General features: G+C 36.0%; 1 protein-coding gene across 3 annotated transcripts; it reads left to right on the forward strand.

The window, feature by feature from the left end:
- Positions 1–7,106: 7,106 nt before the first annotated feature.
- On the forward strand, positions 7,107–17,989 carry LOC131950936 (uncharacterized). Of its 3 annotated transcripts, none has more exons than XM_059313145.1 (6): positions 7,107–7,151; positions 8,979–9,058; positions 9,250–9,455; positions 9,725–9,862; positions 10,133–10,288; positions 10,713–17,989. In XM_059313145.1, the coding sequence occupies exons 3-6, from the start codon at positions 9,252–9,254 to the stop codon at positions 13,371–13,373; spliced, it is 3,159 nt and encodes a 1,052-aa protein (XP_059169128.1). In that variant the 5' UTR covers positions 7,107–7,151; positions 8,979–9,058; positions 9,250–9,251; the 3' UTR covers positions 13,374–17,989. The 3 variants fall into 3 exon arrangements, with proteins under 3 accessions (XP_059169128.1, XP_059169129.1, XP_059169130.1); XM_059313146.1 differs by having other exon boundaries at positions 7,108–7,155; XM_059313147.1 differs by having other exon boundaries at positions 7,127–7,202.
- The last annotated feature ends 227 nt before the right edge of the window (positions 17,990–18,216 follow it).

The raw sequence follows: 18,216 nt of genomic DNA on the forward strand, positions 1-18,216 counted from the left end.
TTCGGGCTAGCAGCGAAACGCTCTACAACTCGACCACGCCGTGCTTCTATGTTACATGTTGTATTCTAGTATTTGTGTATCAGTATTATAGATATAATTTTACATTAATTAGACCGTAACTATAACAAACCTTTGTTTCTCTTTACGTCTAATGTTTTTTTTACCCCGTACTTGAAACATAATTTTACATAATCCGTATGTCAGTGTGTTCACAACAGATGTTCAATGTTCGTTTTACTGTGGCTATTTTTTAAAATAGGGCTTAACTCTGTGGATGTTGAGATAAATCGTGGGAGCTAAATCAATTTTAAGACATTAAACTGACCTCAAAATACACGAAACCTATCGTTGTCGTTAAAATTAAGGCAAAAGGGAACGGGTATGTTAATTTAAAAAACGTGAGCCCTCTATGTAGTATCAAAAAGTGTAAATTGCAATGAAATCCCAATGCTGACCGACCTCAGAAAATATTTGAGAGAGAAATCGCTTTTTTTTAAATACAAAAATTACAGTTTTAAGGGTTTGGTAGGCTGATGTGTGACGTCATTTTAGGGGAGGTGCATAACTCCAGAGTTTCTTCCAGGCATCTCTTCGGGGGGGGGGGGGGCGAAGCCCCCCCGAAAATTTTTTACCGCCCCCCCCCGAACGAAATGAAATTTATATAATTTATATAGAAAATATATACTTTTAACAGTGTCCGCCCCCCCGAAGAAAGTTTACCGCCCCCCGAAGATTTCAAGTGCCCCCCCGGAGAAAAAAGTCTGGAAGAAACACTGCATAACTCTTTGTGACGATGGGGAGGGAGGAGGTAAAATCGTTTTTAAAAGGCGTCACGGTGTTTACCGAAATTCATCAACATCATCCAACAGCTCTAGGAAGACACAAACTGCCAGATTATCCACAATAAGTTCACCAGCTACTTTTCAGTTAACACTGGAGTACGGACAAGGCTGTAGGTTCTATATATGTGCTGTCGATCAGAGGCGTAGCGAGGGGGGGGGGGGGGGCGGGGGTGCGGACCGCACCGGGTGACACCATTTAGGGGGGTGACACCAAGGCAAAAAATCGAAAGTTTGAGGGGGGGGTGCAAACCGAAAAGTTCGAGGGGGGGGGGGTGCAGATCGAAAGTTTGATGGGGGTGCAAATCGAAAATTGAAAGTTAGTTCCTGGGAAGAGTCGCTACTCCTCTGAGGGGGTGACATCAATAAGTGCCGCACCGGGTGACACCCGACCTCGCTACGCCACTGCTGTCTATAATGATTTTTTTTTGACCAGTCCTTGACTGGATTATGAGAAGTCTAACATCAGCCCACAATGCTGAAGAATAGTGGACCTTCACCAAACAGGGAGAGAATCTCAAATTTTGCGTACGTCATTCCCTCTCCCATTGACAACACCATGACCAGTTTAAGCTTAGCAAACTTACTTAGCCGAGTTTCCTCAGGTTTCTCGGGGTAGAATTTCTTCCGGGCAGAGTTTCTTCCAGGCATCTCTCATCTCATCTCCCGAAATTTTTTTACCGCCCCCCCCCCCCGAACGAATAGAAATTTATCTAATTTATATAGAAAATATATACTTTTAACAGTGGATGCCCCCCCCCCCCGAAAATTTCAAGTGCCCCCCTGGGAGAAAAAAAATCTGGAAGAAACACTGCTTCCGGGCATCTCTTCGGGGGGGGGGGGGGGGGCAAAGAAAGTCTATTCCCCCCCCCAACAAAAATGGAATTTATATAGTAGAAAATATGTACATTTAACAGTATCCACCCCCCCCCCCCCGAAAATATCAAGTGCCCCCACCCACCTCACCTGGAGAAAAATGTCTGGAACACTGCTCGGGGGGGGGGGGGGGGTTCAAATTTCCACACCAGTTAGTAAAAGGGTTTTTCATCAACACAGATGCCTCAACACCATGTTATTGCATTATTCCAGTCGTAATAATAGAGCCACATTTTCTTTTACAATTTTAAATCGCTCTCTAGAGGTGAGGCGGAGACTTTCAAATTCCCGATAAATAAGTTCTACATTATTTTTCCTCTTAAAAAAAACCCAATAAAACATCGTGGAAAAGAAACCCGACTGAACACTGAACAGAATTCAGGATTGTAATGCCATCTGCTGCTCAAAACAACTTCCCGCCAAACGGAGACAACCGTTTCTCGTTCACGTCACGTGACCTGAGACAGGTGGTGTTAGTGTTATCCAGTTTAACGCGTGGCGCGGTCACAAAACGCACTCTCGTTATGTCAATTTAATAATCCCAATCACTGTATTGATTGATAGTCAGGGGCGTAGCCACGCATTCCGGCGCCTGGGGCGAACTATTGATTTTTCTATCCCCCTCCACCCACACCTTTAAAAAAAAAATTATTCACATTAGTGAAAAGGCTATTTTTTCCCATCCACTGTACCTTATCAGTTTTAATTTTGATATCACAGAATTGATGGAGGAAATAGTTAAATCAGTCCGAAAAGCCTAGTAGCAGTGTATTTCCTTAACTTTGACTGTGAATAATTAATCAAATACGATTTAGATTGAGCCTTTTAGATTTTCCACCCTTTTGGCGTCTCCTAGAGACAGCGCTCAGGGCAACCACCCACCCTTCCTTAGTTACTGTTGCCTTATTTGCATTTGTAATAGTGGTATCACTTTACAAATAGTATGCTTATTTTTTAGAGGTGGTAAGTGGTATATCATCTCACTATAGTATGTCTACTTTGTAGGCGTGGTAGTAGCGATACACCACCAGTGTTTCTTCCAGGCTGTTTTTCTCCAGAGGGGGTGGGGGGCCGGCCCCTGTTTTCTATATAAATTCCATTTCGTTCGGGGGGGGGGGCGGGGGCGACCTTAGGGGGCGCCAAAATGGGTTGGCAAAATAAATTGAAAGGTTGACGGGGGGGGGGGGGTAGCAGATCGAAATCTTGAGGGGGGGGGTGCAAATCGAAAGTTTGAGGGGGGGAGGGTCGCTACGCCTCTGGGGGGTAGACCGAGGGGGCAGAGCCCCACCCCCTCCCGAAGAGATGCCTGGAAGAAACTCTGTACACCACTTGTAGTATGCCTACATTGTACATGTAGTAGGTAGTAGTAGGCCTATTGTGCTTTCAAATACGGCCTGTGTTTTTTAACTGTTCTTTCTGTACTGGTCTCTTGTGTTGTGTGTACTTTGGTCTATTTAACTCTAGCCTTCCGTCTCCTTAAAGATTCAAATGGCCGGATAATAAACAGTTGGGTTGTTACCCGTGAACTGAGGAAGAATTCTACAAATTTGAAAGAAAAAATACCACATTTTATCGAAGGAAATTAATAGATTTTAAACCCACAATCCCTCACATATCAAATTCGTTTGCATATACGCGCAGCCTGAAGCGAAACTGACAATAGCTTGTTTATTTTTTTGTGTCGTTTCTGTCTGCGACTTTAAAAATTGATGGCTAGCGGTCGACGAGCCTAAGGCAAGGTGTCTGCGATGATACCGGCCAATCAACATGTTTCCCACTGCAAACATCGAATATTTCATCTCAGTGAAAGTGATAGTTGATAGTTACAACATTAACTGGTGTTTTCAACTGCTAGTTAAAGGTCGTAGGTCACGTGGTAGATATGAGAAAAAATATCACGTGCATCTTAATTATGCTTTCTGATAGTGTAAATATGTATGATATAGCCTAAATATATATATATATATATATATATATATATATATATATATATATATATATATATATATATATATATATATATATATATACATATATATGTATATGTATATGTATATGTGTATATATATATATATATATATATATATATATATATATATATATATATATATATATATATATATATATATATATATATATATATATATATATATATATAGTATAAACTAACCCGACTCATATTTTAGAAAGGGGCAGCTTGACTCGACAGTATAGCCGCACCAGTGGCGTAGGCAGGGGGGGGGGTTAGTAGGGGGGTCATAACCCCACCATAGACCACACGGTACATGTATATAAAAAGTATGAGGGGGTGCAAATCAAAAGTTTGTGGGATGGGGTGCAAATTGAAAGTTTGAGGGGGGGGGGGGTGCAAATCGAAACTTTGAGGGGGGGGGTGTGCAAATCGAAAGTTTGGAACCCCCCCCCCCCCTTGAGACGATCCTGGCTACGCCACTGGAGCGCACGACTGCTAAATAATTTTTCGCAGGCTTCTTTCATAACCCTTCTTCTAGAAGTTTGATCAATTAATATTTTAATCGACTAAAAGTGTATTTTTAGTTTTAGGCAGTGGCGTCACTAGGTCGGGTACAGCCGATGAGGTAACTGAGGGTGTAACCCCACCCACTCCCAAATAATTTTGCCATTATTTTTTTTGCATTTTCTGTAAGGTTTCACCTCTCTCCACCTACTTTTTTTTTTCTCAACTGGACAAAAACTATTTTGACAATACAATTTACAATTTTTCGTCTTTTTGTCACCTCCTAATTGGTGTCACCGCACCCCGCACTGCCATGTGACACCACTCATTTAGTGTTAAATTCACATCTGACAGAGTTCAGCAGTATAAGCAGGCCTATATAGCGGGCCCTAATATTCTAAATGTGCGGCGTTTCGTATAGGTTTAGCGTGCTAATTTAGTTGAATAGGCCCAGTAGCGTAGCGGGGGGGGGGGGGGGGGGGGGGGCGGGGGGGCATATGTCCCTGGGCACCGACCTTAGGGGGCGCCAAAATGGGTTGGAAAAATAAATTGAAAGGTTGAGGGGGGTGCAAATCGAAAGTTTGAGGGAAGTGCAAATGGAAATCTCGAGGGGGTGGGTTCAAATCGAAAGTTTGAGGGGGGTGCAAATAGAAAAGTTTGTCCCCGGGCGCCGGGAAGGGTCGCTACGCCTCTGAATAGGCCTAATACTTAGTACTACTGATTGAGAATAAATTTGCTAAAACCGCGCGAAACGTGCTAGCGGAACGTCAATAAAACAGCAAAAATAATTGTAAAGAAGTTGAGTTTTCATACAGAATATACAGAACAACTTTTCAACGCTCAATCCAATACATTTAAAAAACAGAAATGGAAGTAAAATAAACCGGGAGTGATCTCCCCTAAACTTTTTCTTATATATTCTTATTATATTCTTATATGAAACAACAGGGGATGGCCACTCGGGATATAGACATGATTTTTAATCCATTTTAAATACTTAAACCTTTTAAAATAGAATACGATCTCGTAGAAAAAATAATTGCACACCAAGTGAACGCCAAATAAAATGTGCTTAATAGTGCGGAATATTATTAGTACTTTACAAATTCACATGCGTTTTTCGAGAAATCGGAACTAACGAAAATGACTAGTTCCCGTCTACAGAAATTACTCAAAATTTGACAGAAGGCAGGGAATTAGATCTTTTACTTACATGTGAAATTTCATGTATCTATCTGAAATAGTACTCAAGTTATAGGCTTTTGAAAAATTCAAAGTAGAAAAAGTTCCACTTCCGGTTATCGGAAATCGCTCATAAGTTGATAAGGATCTACGATTTCGATATAATACCTATATATGAAATTTCATCAACCTAGCTGTAACGATACTCAAGTTATCGTGTTTACAGACACACAGACAGACACACATACACACAGACATACGGACAAGATTGCAAAAATATGTTTTTCCGACTAAAACGTCGAGATTTGTAAAATTCTCCATTTTTTTTTGCACGATTACAAGACTTTCTTTATACTTCGTATATACGAGAAAGTAAAAAGCAATGTTAGAAAACGAATTTTAGCCGTTATTTCGCGTTTTATAAAACTATTTAATAAATTGTAATAGGAATTGATTAAAATACTCTATTTTGACAGAGTTCAGACAAGATTTTAGAAAAATATCGATGTTTAAAAAAAATTCAAGTGCAATTTTGAGGGGGGGGGGGTTGTAGGCTGAGGTGTGACGTCATTTTAGGGGGGGGGGTCTGGCTTTTTGTGACGACGTGTGACGGAGGGGAGGGGGGAGGTAAAAATCGTCCAAAAAAAGCGTGACGTTATTTATGGATGACCCCTTACAAGACTTTCTCTATACTTCGTATATATGAGAAAGTAAAAAGCCCGAAACAAAAATGGACCGGTGGTCAGTTTCGACATATTGTCTATCAGCTTATTATAAAAGTGTAGCGGTTACTCGGCAGGGTCGAAGAGGGTCACGTATAGTTTATCTGGTGGATTGAAAAAAAAAATAAACAACCCAACTTTGGTCAGTTTTGTCCCATGTAAATTGACTTCCTGCCGTGCTCGACAGTACCACAAATTCTCGTGCAAACTCGGCCTTGCCTTAGATCTTTATAGCTCCATCTACATTAGGGGATTTATACATGTAACCTGGGCTCTGTATTATTAGAAGAAATAGGCTATGAAATGTGAAAGAATTATCTATGTCCGGCCATTTTGGCATAATACTAACTTTTAAAGCAGCTTAAATGGCAATTCAAATTCCAAAAGAAAATCCTCGGCCTTATGTTTCTTATAAAACTCATATATTTAAAATGGTAATATTTATACAATGTATAAGATTATACTTTTAAGTTGAATTTATGTCACCGAAAAACCCGTACAAACTATTCTGTTTTGTTTTTACGATTGATGTAACAAAAAAACCTGTCCATGCGACTGTATGTAGAGTGGGCATAGTCTAGCTTAAAAGTTAGTATCGATTAAGAAACTAGCCTAAATAAAGAGCATCATCGTTAGGCCTAGTTTAAAAGTGAAGAAAAGCGGAGACAGATTTTATATGATGTAAACTATAGTTGTCTTTTCAAACATCTGTTTTAATTTTTGAAAAGAACCATCAAAATTCTATCAGAATTTTACACAAATAATAGTCTAAACCGCATTCACATTCATTATTTTCACATAGACTAAAAAAAAAACTAATTATAAAACTGACATTATAGAATTGAGCGAGTTGTCCCTCAAACATAAGTCTACGCATTTTATTCTAAAATAATGTTAGTAAGTTATGACTCTAATACTAATGTACAAATTGTGTTAGGCCTGAGGATAGATAATACAAACACCATCCACTTTGGTATCGATACCGATTATCCGAAAAAAGACCGATCACACCCATTCAATAAATGTATTGACGAGAAGTAGTTTATGTTTTGTGCAGTAGGTAGATTGAAGTTAAAGCTTTAGAAAATCTAGAATCTATTAGATCAGGTCATAAGTTAATGACATTAATAAATAATGCATTATAATTCACTATTAAGCGATACAACAAATTTTATAACGCTTTATTGCTGTAGATCACAGGCGCATACGTTTACTTTACTCATCACAGTCCAGTACAGTTACTAATCAGTAGACTACGACTGTCAAGTCAAAAATATTTTGTTCTTCACTATTCAAGTCTAGATTTCTATTGATCTAGATCTAAATATAGATCTAGTCTTTAGTTTAATTTATTACTCTACACTTCACTCTTTCCTTCTTGCATGTAAATTGTAAATCTATGCAAAGTCAACGATGTTATTTTTCAATCAATGTAGAATCTACATTTAAACATTAGCCAGTCATGTGTTTATTTACTAGATCTAGATTAGATCTTAATTTACTAGTAACCTAACACTAACACACACCCCTTTTTAAAAGAAGATTCCATTATCGGACACCGTTTTAAAAATTCACCTGAAGAGACTTGCTACTAGGAACACATGGGTTAACTTGTAATATTGACGGCAGTGTCCACATATAAAATATAATTTTTAATTAGTTTGCATCAAGTACACTGCAGCAACGCTGTTTCTGACAATCAATTGCAAGTTGGGGGTCATCCATAAATTACGTCACGCTTTTTTGGACGATTTTTACCTCCTCCCCTCCGTCACACGTCGTCACAAAAAGCCAGACCCCCCTAAAATGACGTCACACCTCAACCTACAACCCCCCTCAAAATTGCAGTTGAATTTTTTTTAAAAATCGATATTTTTCCAAAGTCTTGTCTAAAATATTACAATTTATTAAAACAGTTATCTAAAACGCGAAATAACGTCTAAAATTCATTTTCTAACATTGCTTTTTTATAATGCAAAAATGTGACGTCACAACATCTGAACCCCCCCCCCCTCCCCTCATCACAAGTCACAAAATAACAGACCCCCCCTCCCCCCTATGAGTGACGTCATTTATGGATGACCCCTTGACAAAAACCAAACTTCATTGTGAATAGTGCATGTTGCATGCAAGCTTAATTTCATTACGCAGCACAATTGAAATTATCCCTCGTCTGACAGTCATGATTAAGTTTATTAAAATCAAATGGCCTAGGCCCATATTTTTATGTAAAAAATAATAATATAACAATTAAAAGCTTATGTAGTTCTAAAGACTGTGTTGATAATGCCAATGTAGGCATATATATTACGGCATCAAATAAAAAATGGCTTACAGTCTGCAGTTCCAGAATAATCAGACACTAAATAAGAATATCACCAAAATGGCATCAATCTTCTATTATGATATTTTAATTACGATCTAAAACCATGTGTGCATGACCTAATTTCTTTAACGAGCTCTGTACATGAAGGGCAGTCTTAAATTGCATATTTACTTAAAGCGCTAATTATTAATTGTGCAATTTGCACCCTGTCCAATTTTTTTACATAAAAATAAAACTGCTAGGCTAGAACTAAATAGGCCTACACATTTTCTTATTTTAAAAACCTATGTGTACCTATAGAATTAGAATCAGAGTAGCAATTAAAGTTACAGCCAGAGAAATAAATTATAAATACTTATAAGAGTACAATTAATTTCACTTAAAATTTTGAAAATTATGGTTCACGCTTTTTTGTGTAGTAAATTTGCCTGTATGTCCATGTTTGCTAGCTTATCAAACCAATTTTAGAATGTATAACCATGTATTCTTTACCCTGACAGTGGTACAGACAACCTTTATATTACGTTTATTTTACTATTGGACATTTATTTTTACAGATTTTTAAATACATGTAACTTAGAGGATTGAAAGTGTTGCGAAGACTAAATAAATCTCTTCAAACCCTCTCAAGTCTCTGGTAAATGTGTTTTCAACAAATTTTTTGTATTTTAAATGTTAAAGATTTATATTACCTTTACCTTAAATATTTTTTCTTTGCTGCTTTAAATCCCATTATGTAATAGTTTTTTTAATAGTTTTTCTTTTACAATGACCTTATTAAAGCTGTTAATGTTTAAAGATGTTATAAATAGAAATTTATATTTTCAGAAATGGAGTCAGCACAGTCAGATGGAGATGAAAGAGAAGATGATAAGAGTCCTCTCCTGTTGGAGACTATCTGGTTAAAACAAACGAACGTGGAGGAAGCAGAAGCTGTTTTTCAACAACTGTCTCTTGAGGATAACCAGAAAAATAACGTTAAAGCTGAAGATATCACCCACGAAGATAAGCATGATGCAGATCAAGAGATTGATGTAAGAGAATCAACAAAGAAAATATTTTTATGTTAACTGCAAATCATATAAATTAAATACACTAATTTTTGAGGTCATACAATTTTAAATTAGTAGGCCTTTCTATTAAGGAATCAAAGCATGTTTTTTGCTTTAACCAACTCACTCTTTTGTTTGTGTATATTAGTGTATTCTACATGTGTTTCCCTATCCTTTTGAAGTTAGCTCTTCATACCGAAGTATATGTTAAGTGTTTTTTTTTTAAATATTATTTGTTTAAAATGTTACAGTCTGGATCATTCCTACTTCATGAAACAGTATGGTTCCAGCAGCAGAAATATGAAGATGATGAAGCAAATTTCCAAATGTTTCTAGCAGGAACCATTGATTCCTGCTCATTAAGTGTTGCCCCAGGAACACCGGTCAAGGTAAATTAAAAATTTGAGGCCATATATTTTATACCATTTTACATTAAAATTGCAGAACATATTTAAGAAAGTAAATAAATTTTAAAGTACATTTTTGAAAAACATTTGTGGGAATTTAATGAAGAATATTACAGCAATACCTCCCTGTAATTCATTCAATTGCTTAAATATGTTGATTGGATTAAAGCCTAAAACTTTTAATAGTGCCAAATTTATGAGGACTATTATCACTGTGTTGGCTTTATCCCAATGCTGTTTGTCTGTTTTTAGCGTCTACATGTTCAAGAGGACAGGATACAGGTGAAGAAGCAACGACATGAGGGAAAAACAAAAGGGGAAGCTCTAGAAAAGAAACTTCAGACAGAAGTTACTTCCTTGTCAAAGACTGTGAAAAATATTCTTGGACGTCTGGAAGATTTTGAAAAGGTGGATTTAGATTTTTTTTTTTTTTTTTTTTTTGCATTTCTTAATTTTTTATACGATTTTCTTATTAAACTTAACTTTATTTCTCAACTAAAAAATAAAATGAATAAAAATAATGTTGTTATACCTAGGTGTAAGTTTTTATGAAAAATACTTTTGTCCTTAACAGCAGAATGTAGGCAGTCGATTTTGACTAAGTAACAACTGTCATGTTAAGTTGCAGCTGTTAGCAACATTGCGTTAATTTCATAAATGCTAGTTTTAGAATTTAAAATGTTATAAAACTACAGTTTTAAGTTGAACCCCCTTCCTCTCCTATTACAATATCCTACCTTTTCCTTTACACCATTAAGCTGCAGTATTTCATTAAGCTGAAAGCATATATCAGTTATTTTATCTAACATGAAATTGTTTTTTAATCTTGCAGACACAACAAAGAAAAGCTCAGGCTATTCGTGACACTGCACAGAGATTAACCACCGCTATAGAGGCTTGCCAGAACAGACTGAACGAGGAGCTGATACAAAGTGCAACTCAGCTGAATTCCTTTAGAGCAGTTCTTGGTGAGATTAGCTCTATAGTTGGGAGCACCAATGGCAGCCTTGAGGATGAGACCTGGGGAAAGTTTAAAACACATGATTCTTATTGTCAAGCCATGGTTGATCGCATCACCAAGCTAAGCCTGGATCTAACTCAGTGCGCTGACATTTGCAATTGTTTTCAAGCTGATGTTCCAAAATCCGATATCAACAGAATAGTGGGTGAAATCGGCAAGCTGTCTCTCATTAAAAGGCAATACGGGGCTGATAAATTTACCACCAAGAGGGATGCAATTGCTAAAAGCGTTAAAGATTTGTTGAAAATGGAGCTGTTGGAACAGCATATACACAGAAGTGACTCTCCATCTGCTTCAGATTCTAGCCTGGAAGGGAGTGGATCAGTTTCTGAGAATGATACAGGAGCCAGCAAGTCAAATGGCTTGAATAAGAACAAAGCTCAGTCATCCAAAAATAAAGATAACAAAGCAAAGAAGATGTTTTTAAACAATGGTAAACCTAGCTCTGTAAACAAAGGCAACAGAAACAACAGTGCAGTGTCATACTTCACCAAACCTGCTGATTCAAACCAATACAGGATTAAAGTGGAGGCCTCCAGTTTCATCTCCGCCACTCCTAAAAAGAGAAATGCTCAGGGCACTCAAAGCACTGCTCAGAAAAAGCAAGAACTGTTCAAGTTTAAAGGCATGTCACAGGGCCCCAAGACTCCATTTGTTCATCAGCCAGGACTGTTAGGACCAAGACCCAACCTCCTTCAACCCCAAGGCTTGAATCAACAATTCCCCTTCTCATTTTCTAATATGAATTCATCAGCCCATCAACGCTCTGCTCCGCCCCAGTTTGGTGTTTTGCGAAACATGAATTCAGCACCAGCTGGAAGCCAGTCTGGGTTTGGGGGTGCTGGCTTTAATTTTTCCAACTCACAATCCCGCCCAAGATCAATGGAAATGGGGGGCGGGGGTATGCATAACCAGTCCATGGGTTCTATGAATTACAATGTACCTCAAAATCAAGGAAACCGACAGGCAAGGCAGTCAGGTCTTTTCCAGATGCAACAAAATCCCAATCAAAACAAAGGAGTTAAAGGCCCTGAACAGCACTTTGGTGGACAGTCCAGACAAGGAGGAGTTTCCTTTCCCTTTCATCAAGGTGGTGTTGGTTCAGGAATGATGCAGCCCACTCAAAGCAGTATGATGAATGCCTACACTGGGCTGAGCCAGGGAAATATGGAGCAGCAGTTGAACGAAATCTCTCAGAAGATTCAGCACATGCAGCTTGCTGCCAGCCAGAACTACCAGCTGCAACAGCTCATGCGCGAGACTGAAAGGCTGAAGCAGATGGTGGCCCAGAAGCAGCACCAGCAACATGACCGCTTCCAGCACCAGTTCCAGCTGTTGATCAATGCCTTCATGCAGCAACAGCAGCAGCAGATGGCGCAAGGCCCGCAGTCTAAGATGGCAAAGTCCGTGCTCTACCAGAATTCCCAGAGACGCCTGACAAACAATAGACAGCACCAGTTGCAGTATCAAAAGAAACAGAAACAACAGCAGAACAAGGTTCAGCAAGTAAGGCTAGAGCAAGATAATCCTCAGAAAAAACTGAAGCCTGATACACCACCCAATACAAGCAGTCAAAGTGTATTTTCATTTGGACCTCTTATGTTACCCAGCATTGACTCTACCATAACCAAGCTCACGACCTTTGACCCACATGCCCAGGGAGACAAACGTAAAACAGGAGTCAGTGCTATGGTGGTATTGGATAATATTGGATGCCTTGTCATTGTGGATATCCTCAACAGCTGTCTCAAACTCTATGAGATCTCTGTGGGAAACTCCTCATCAGACATATTCAGGCACAGCTTTGTTACACGCCTTGAATTAAACAGGCTTTATTACATGTGTAAACTTAGTGCCGACACCATCGTTGTTAGCCGTGATGGTAAAAAGCTGAGCTTAGTCCGGGTGTCCAAGAAGAGATTGGAATTTCTCCGAGACATTGACACAGAGTCCCAGTATTTTGGGGTGGCATATGTCAAGGAGAATTTGATTGCATGCTGCGCCTACACAGATAACAGGATTGACTTGGTCAGCATTCATGAAAATAGAGTGCAGACATCTCTTCTAGTTTCACACAGGAGTGGCCCTGAGCTTGTCACATCATTGTCTAAAAGTGGATCCATTCTTTACCTTGAACGAGTCCCAAATGTTGCCATGCGCCTGGTTTGTCTTTCTCTAGAAGGCAAGGAAGAATTTGCTGTTGACTTAGAATCCAGATCCACTGACGTATGGAATGTGGCTGCCATTGAAGATAGGATTATTTGCAGCAACAAACAGACAAATACAGTTAGTTTATTTTCAAGCAGTGGTTCTTTGATATCAAATCTTGTCTTTCCTTCGGGGTCTGTGAATTGCCCCTTTGCGATGGCATTTTGTAACAATGGCAACTTGTACATTGCTAATGATTCTGACTGGGACAGTGAGTTTGATCACTATGTGACAACAGAAGTCAACATTTTTAAATTTTCTTAAAAAAGATGTATTTTAATTCCAAAAGAATGTGATGAAATTGTAATGTATTTTTAATCAGGGAGTTTTATTTAAAAAGAGCAACTGCCACTTTATTTCAGTCTTTTGTTGAGTATTAAATTTTATGAAAGGAAACTAAATTTAAATTATAAAATGTTTTAATTTTGTGCGAGATTATATTTTATACAAGTTTAATTTGTTTATAATGATATTGTGATTTGTAGTTCTTTTATTATTTTTATATTATTTTTCTGATGGTTATTATTATGTTATCAAATAAAAGATCCTGCAAATGAATATTTTATGTATTAACTTATAAAATTGTCTATTTTGGAGTTAAATTTTTTATTCATCTATAAAATGTTCATAACGTTGATCTTTTTCTGAGTGCTGTAATTACTTGAAGCGTTTAACTGAAAAGTTCATTTAATCATTGTACCATTGCTATGGTTTATAAGTGTTTGAATTTTTAAAATATAAAGTTGGCAGAAAGTTTTGGATTGTAAGATTTAAAAATAGTTACTACTTTCTTCTTTTGTAATTCATTTAAGCGTAATCATTTAGTGAATCTAAATCTATACACTTTTTGTTTTTTAGATATTCTAAGCTCTCAGGGTCTAGTATATAACTACTTTTCACTGGCACAAGTATGTTGACAATATATTTTTCCAGGTGTTAGGTTTTATGTCCCTAATAAATGACAAGGAAATTAATCAAATCACATATTTTGTGAACCCTTTAAAATTGATTGTAGTTTCTACATTTACTTGTAACTTGATTTTTTAAAAACTTAACATATACTTTTGGAACTTTATTTTTTCATCTCCACTGGTGTTGTTATAGTTTGATTAAATATGCTTCAGAATGTAAACTTGTAATAAAATATCTCAGAGTAATTACGTTAAACCACTATTGAAAGCCACTCATTATAATTTCACAGTTCTTTTTGTTAGTATTATAGTTAGAAATCATAAGCTGTTTCTCATTGTTATTTTTCAAATAGTCATGATTAGAATAGTCTTTAGCAGAAAAGAAAGATAAATTATTCTAAATCCCTTTGTATCATAGCACAAAAACATAGTTCTAATATAAATACATTAGTGTGTTACTTTATTGCTGCTTAACTTTGTACAACATGATTAAGGTTAAAATAAAAACCTATGACTGATATATATTGACACTCAGCAATACATTTGACACTCAAGCTAATCTTACAATACTAACATCAAAAGATGTGTGGCCCAATCCCTATTGTTTTAATTTCAACTTTTCTTGATTCAACCTTGTGATCAATATGTATTTTGTACTACACTTTGAGCTATCATTTATTTTAAAATGTTATGTCAGTGGATGTTAGCTTTATCCTTTCCCACAAGTTCTGTCAAACATGCATGCAAACACCTCATGTCATTTGCTGTGTTTTTACATTCATTTTTTTCTTCTTGGAGCCGCAACTCTTTTATTATCCTATGTGACTTGACTTTGTGTCATCAAAAACTGTGTGCTGTCTTTATAAAGTTGTCTCACTTAGCAGTGACTAGATGCTAGCAGTGTGGATTGATTGATGTAAAACAAAAATGAATTTAATTTTGTTTTTAAATTGCCTCTCAATAATTTAGGCTGCAACAAAGTTGAGCCTTTGATGTCCTTTACCATGTCATAAAGCTTGTGGGTTGCAATAAATAACATAGTTGTGTGTTACAATGTGCGTTAGCTGTCTTGTGAATACTTCATTTATTTCTGTTTGACCTGCACTGAGCAAAGTGACACCTCAGTCCAGGAGTCATGAAGTAACACCTTAGTCCAGGCATGGGCTAGGTTCTGATTGACATAATAAAGAACACTGCCTGTTATTAGATCAACACTTACTCTAGTTAGTTGAATCTTTTAACTTGGATATGAGTAAACCGCAGTGTACTGTTTTCATTTTTGTGTTGTTGTACATTTATGGAAGAAGTTATAATATGTAACAGAGGAGATGTTTTGTTGTAAGGTCTTTGCCTCACAAATCTTTTAGTGTATTTGCATTTGATACACATTACATTTTATCTTCACACAAATACAAGAAGTCAACTTTGACCCCATTTCACCTAATCACGAAAGTGATCTTCTAGGGTAATCTGCGGGATTCAAAAGACTAAACTTGCGGCTGTTGCAAACAGCTTACTTACTTAGATGCGGCACTCTGCATTTGAAAAATATTCTTTCTTTCATTAGCACAGATTTTTTTCCAGCATTTTCTTCATTATTTTGGTATTTCATTATATTAGCTTGAAATGTAATCAATACCTTATTCATATTTCATGTAGATGTGTCAAATGTGAACTGTTCTAAGTTTGTTCATGTCTTCAAATCTGTGTCTCTGTAGTCTTCTTTGTAAGATTTGTGTTTTTCTTTTTTTTTGTCCTAGTTCCATTAAAATCTGAGTGTTTCATTTATGATGCTGTTCTCACCTTTACGTTTCTCCTAACATCAGATGGACAGGTCAGCATTTATTTCATTGACTGGACCCTTGACACTGCTTGTCTCTGTAGTCTTTTTATGGGTCACTTGTGCATTTAAATCATTATAAAAACAAGTGTTTATTTTCCTCCTAGTAAAATTTATTCATTCTTTTTAATCTAAATTGTACTTTATTTTGTTTTCTAAACAAAAGTTTACATCTATAGTCTTAGGTGAAAGATTGCATTCAATGAACAATAAGGGACCATACACACTTTGAAATGATTTTTTGACTTTTATCTCAATGGTACTTATTTTTTAAAGTTTCTTATATCATACATTATTAACTAGTGCAATGGCCAATGCCGATTTAAAAAAAAATTTAGCAGAGAAAGAAAAAAGAAATTGTAATTTGTGGATCAAATGTAAACATAAACTCACTAAAGTACAGGGAAAAAGTTGTTTATATTATTCTTCTACTGAATACATTCTAGGAAAACATTGATGAATCTTATATAACCTTATGAACCTGTGTCATGTATCAACTGTTGAATAACCCGTGTCCTATGTACCTAGGCTGTGTGTGATATGTATTTATTAAACTTTTTTCATTGTCAATAATTCAAGTTTGTACCAGCACAGAATATTGTGGTCTTTTTCAAAATGAATAATGGTTTCAAATTTTTAAAACAAAAAAAGAAATAGTACTGTTTAAAATTATACTCATAGTATACATTTGGAACATAACAATTCATAATCTTGATGATAAATAAGTAGAAGGCTTGTTTGTATATGTTTTTGTGTTTGTGTGTGTTTAGATCTTACCTCTGTAGTATACCTTACAACCAGTGTACTGTTTAAATATTGAAGCTTTTAAAATCACTTTTGTAACTATACTAACATCATTTGGCCAGCTAAATAGCATTAAAAAATTGTCATTTTTCAAAATATGCTCAGACATAAAAACACATTTTTTTAAAAGCTGATTTTCCTAATAAATTTCACTTATTTTAATGGCTTATTAAATACATACAGTGCTGACAGATTTGTTTTTTTTATTGTTTGATTTGTCTTAAACTGGCCCTACAACCAGCAATATTAAAGTTGTCTATTTGTGATTACACAGTGCATTTATTTCCCTTTAAAAATAACTTACTTTAAAAAATTAAAAATATCATTTGGCCTGCTTATGTGCTGACCTCACATTTTTTTTTTTAAATATGAATATGTACATATAGTCATATAGTTAGTTAATTTACATGGTTGCACATATTGTTTGTGGTCTGCTGTAGTGTAGTGATGTTACATAACTTTCAGTACAGTTACACTTGTGGTTATTAAGTTTATGATGGTGACAGGACTATTGTACACAAGTAGTCTATGTTTCTATAAGTACCACATACTAGTGAATCACATAACCATTCTACACATCTTACAATTTCAGTCAGGTGCCCATTAGATCTAGGCGGGCTTAGTTTAGGAATGCCTAAAAGATTTAAGTCCTGTATAACCCAGTACTTAATACAGAATTTGTTTTGTTAGTTATAACACAAGCCCTCACCATCATCAGCTTCTGTTGGTTTTTTTAGTCAAGCAAAGTTGGACAAGTTGTCTTCTAATCATTGCACAACACATGAACCAACCCTAGCAATTGTGTAATAGTTTGTCAGCTCTGTTGGTATTGTTTTCAAAATATTGTTACCTGTGAAATACATTAATGCTAGGTGTAATTTTTTAATAACGCTTTGCTTATCCTTAAATTTATTCATTCTCTGTAGCTTCCATTTTATAACTTGGTAAGTTTTCTTATCTTGATTTGTATTGTTCTTAGTGCTTTAAAGCTAAAGACTTAAAATGTAAAAAAAAAGTGACAGGTGGTTTATTTTTAGTTTAAATGAAGAGTGATAATTTATCTAAAGTTTAGTTGTTGTACAGCATTAGAAGTCTTTAATTGTCAACACCAGTTTATTCATTGATGACTATAGTATGAAGTACATTTTTCCTCTAAGTTTAACATAATATTGAAATTCTGAATCACTTTCAATAAATTGAAATAAAGATTTTAAAAGATTTGTTGGATTAACCCCTCTGTTTAAAAAATAATAAAATTTACAGACATTGTTTTTTTTTTTTAAATAATAAATGTTTGAAGGGGAAAAATAAACATGAGAAAAACATATATTGTTCATGGTTCTCTTGTTGGGCTGTTTGTGGTGCTCTGTGGACAGAGAGAGTCCATGATGTCGGACTTTATACTTGTAAGATAAGGGGGGGGGGGGTCGGTCTTCAGAAATAGTAACTACTTTCGCAATTAAAAAAGTAATATTAGAAATCGATATTTCGCGTTTTTTTTTAAGAAAAAATTTAAAGACTATAATCATGTAGATTAAAAAAAAAGGAACAA

Source organism: Physella acuta, unplaced genomic scaffold (assembly GCF_028476545.2).
Source record: "Physella acuta isolate Inbredline_101_S28 unplaced genomic scaffold, ASM2847654v3 ptg000791l, whole genome shotgun sequence".
NCBI lineage: Eukaryota > Metazoa > Mollusca > Gastropoda > Physidae > Physella > Physella acuta.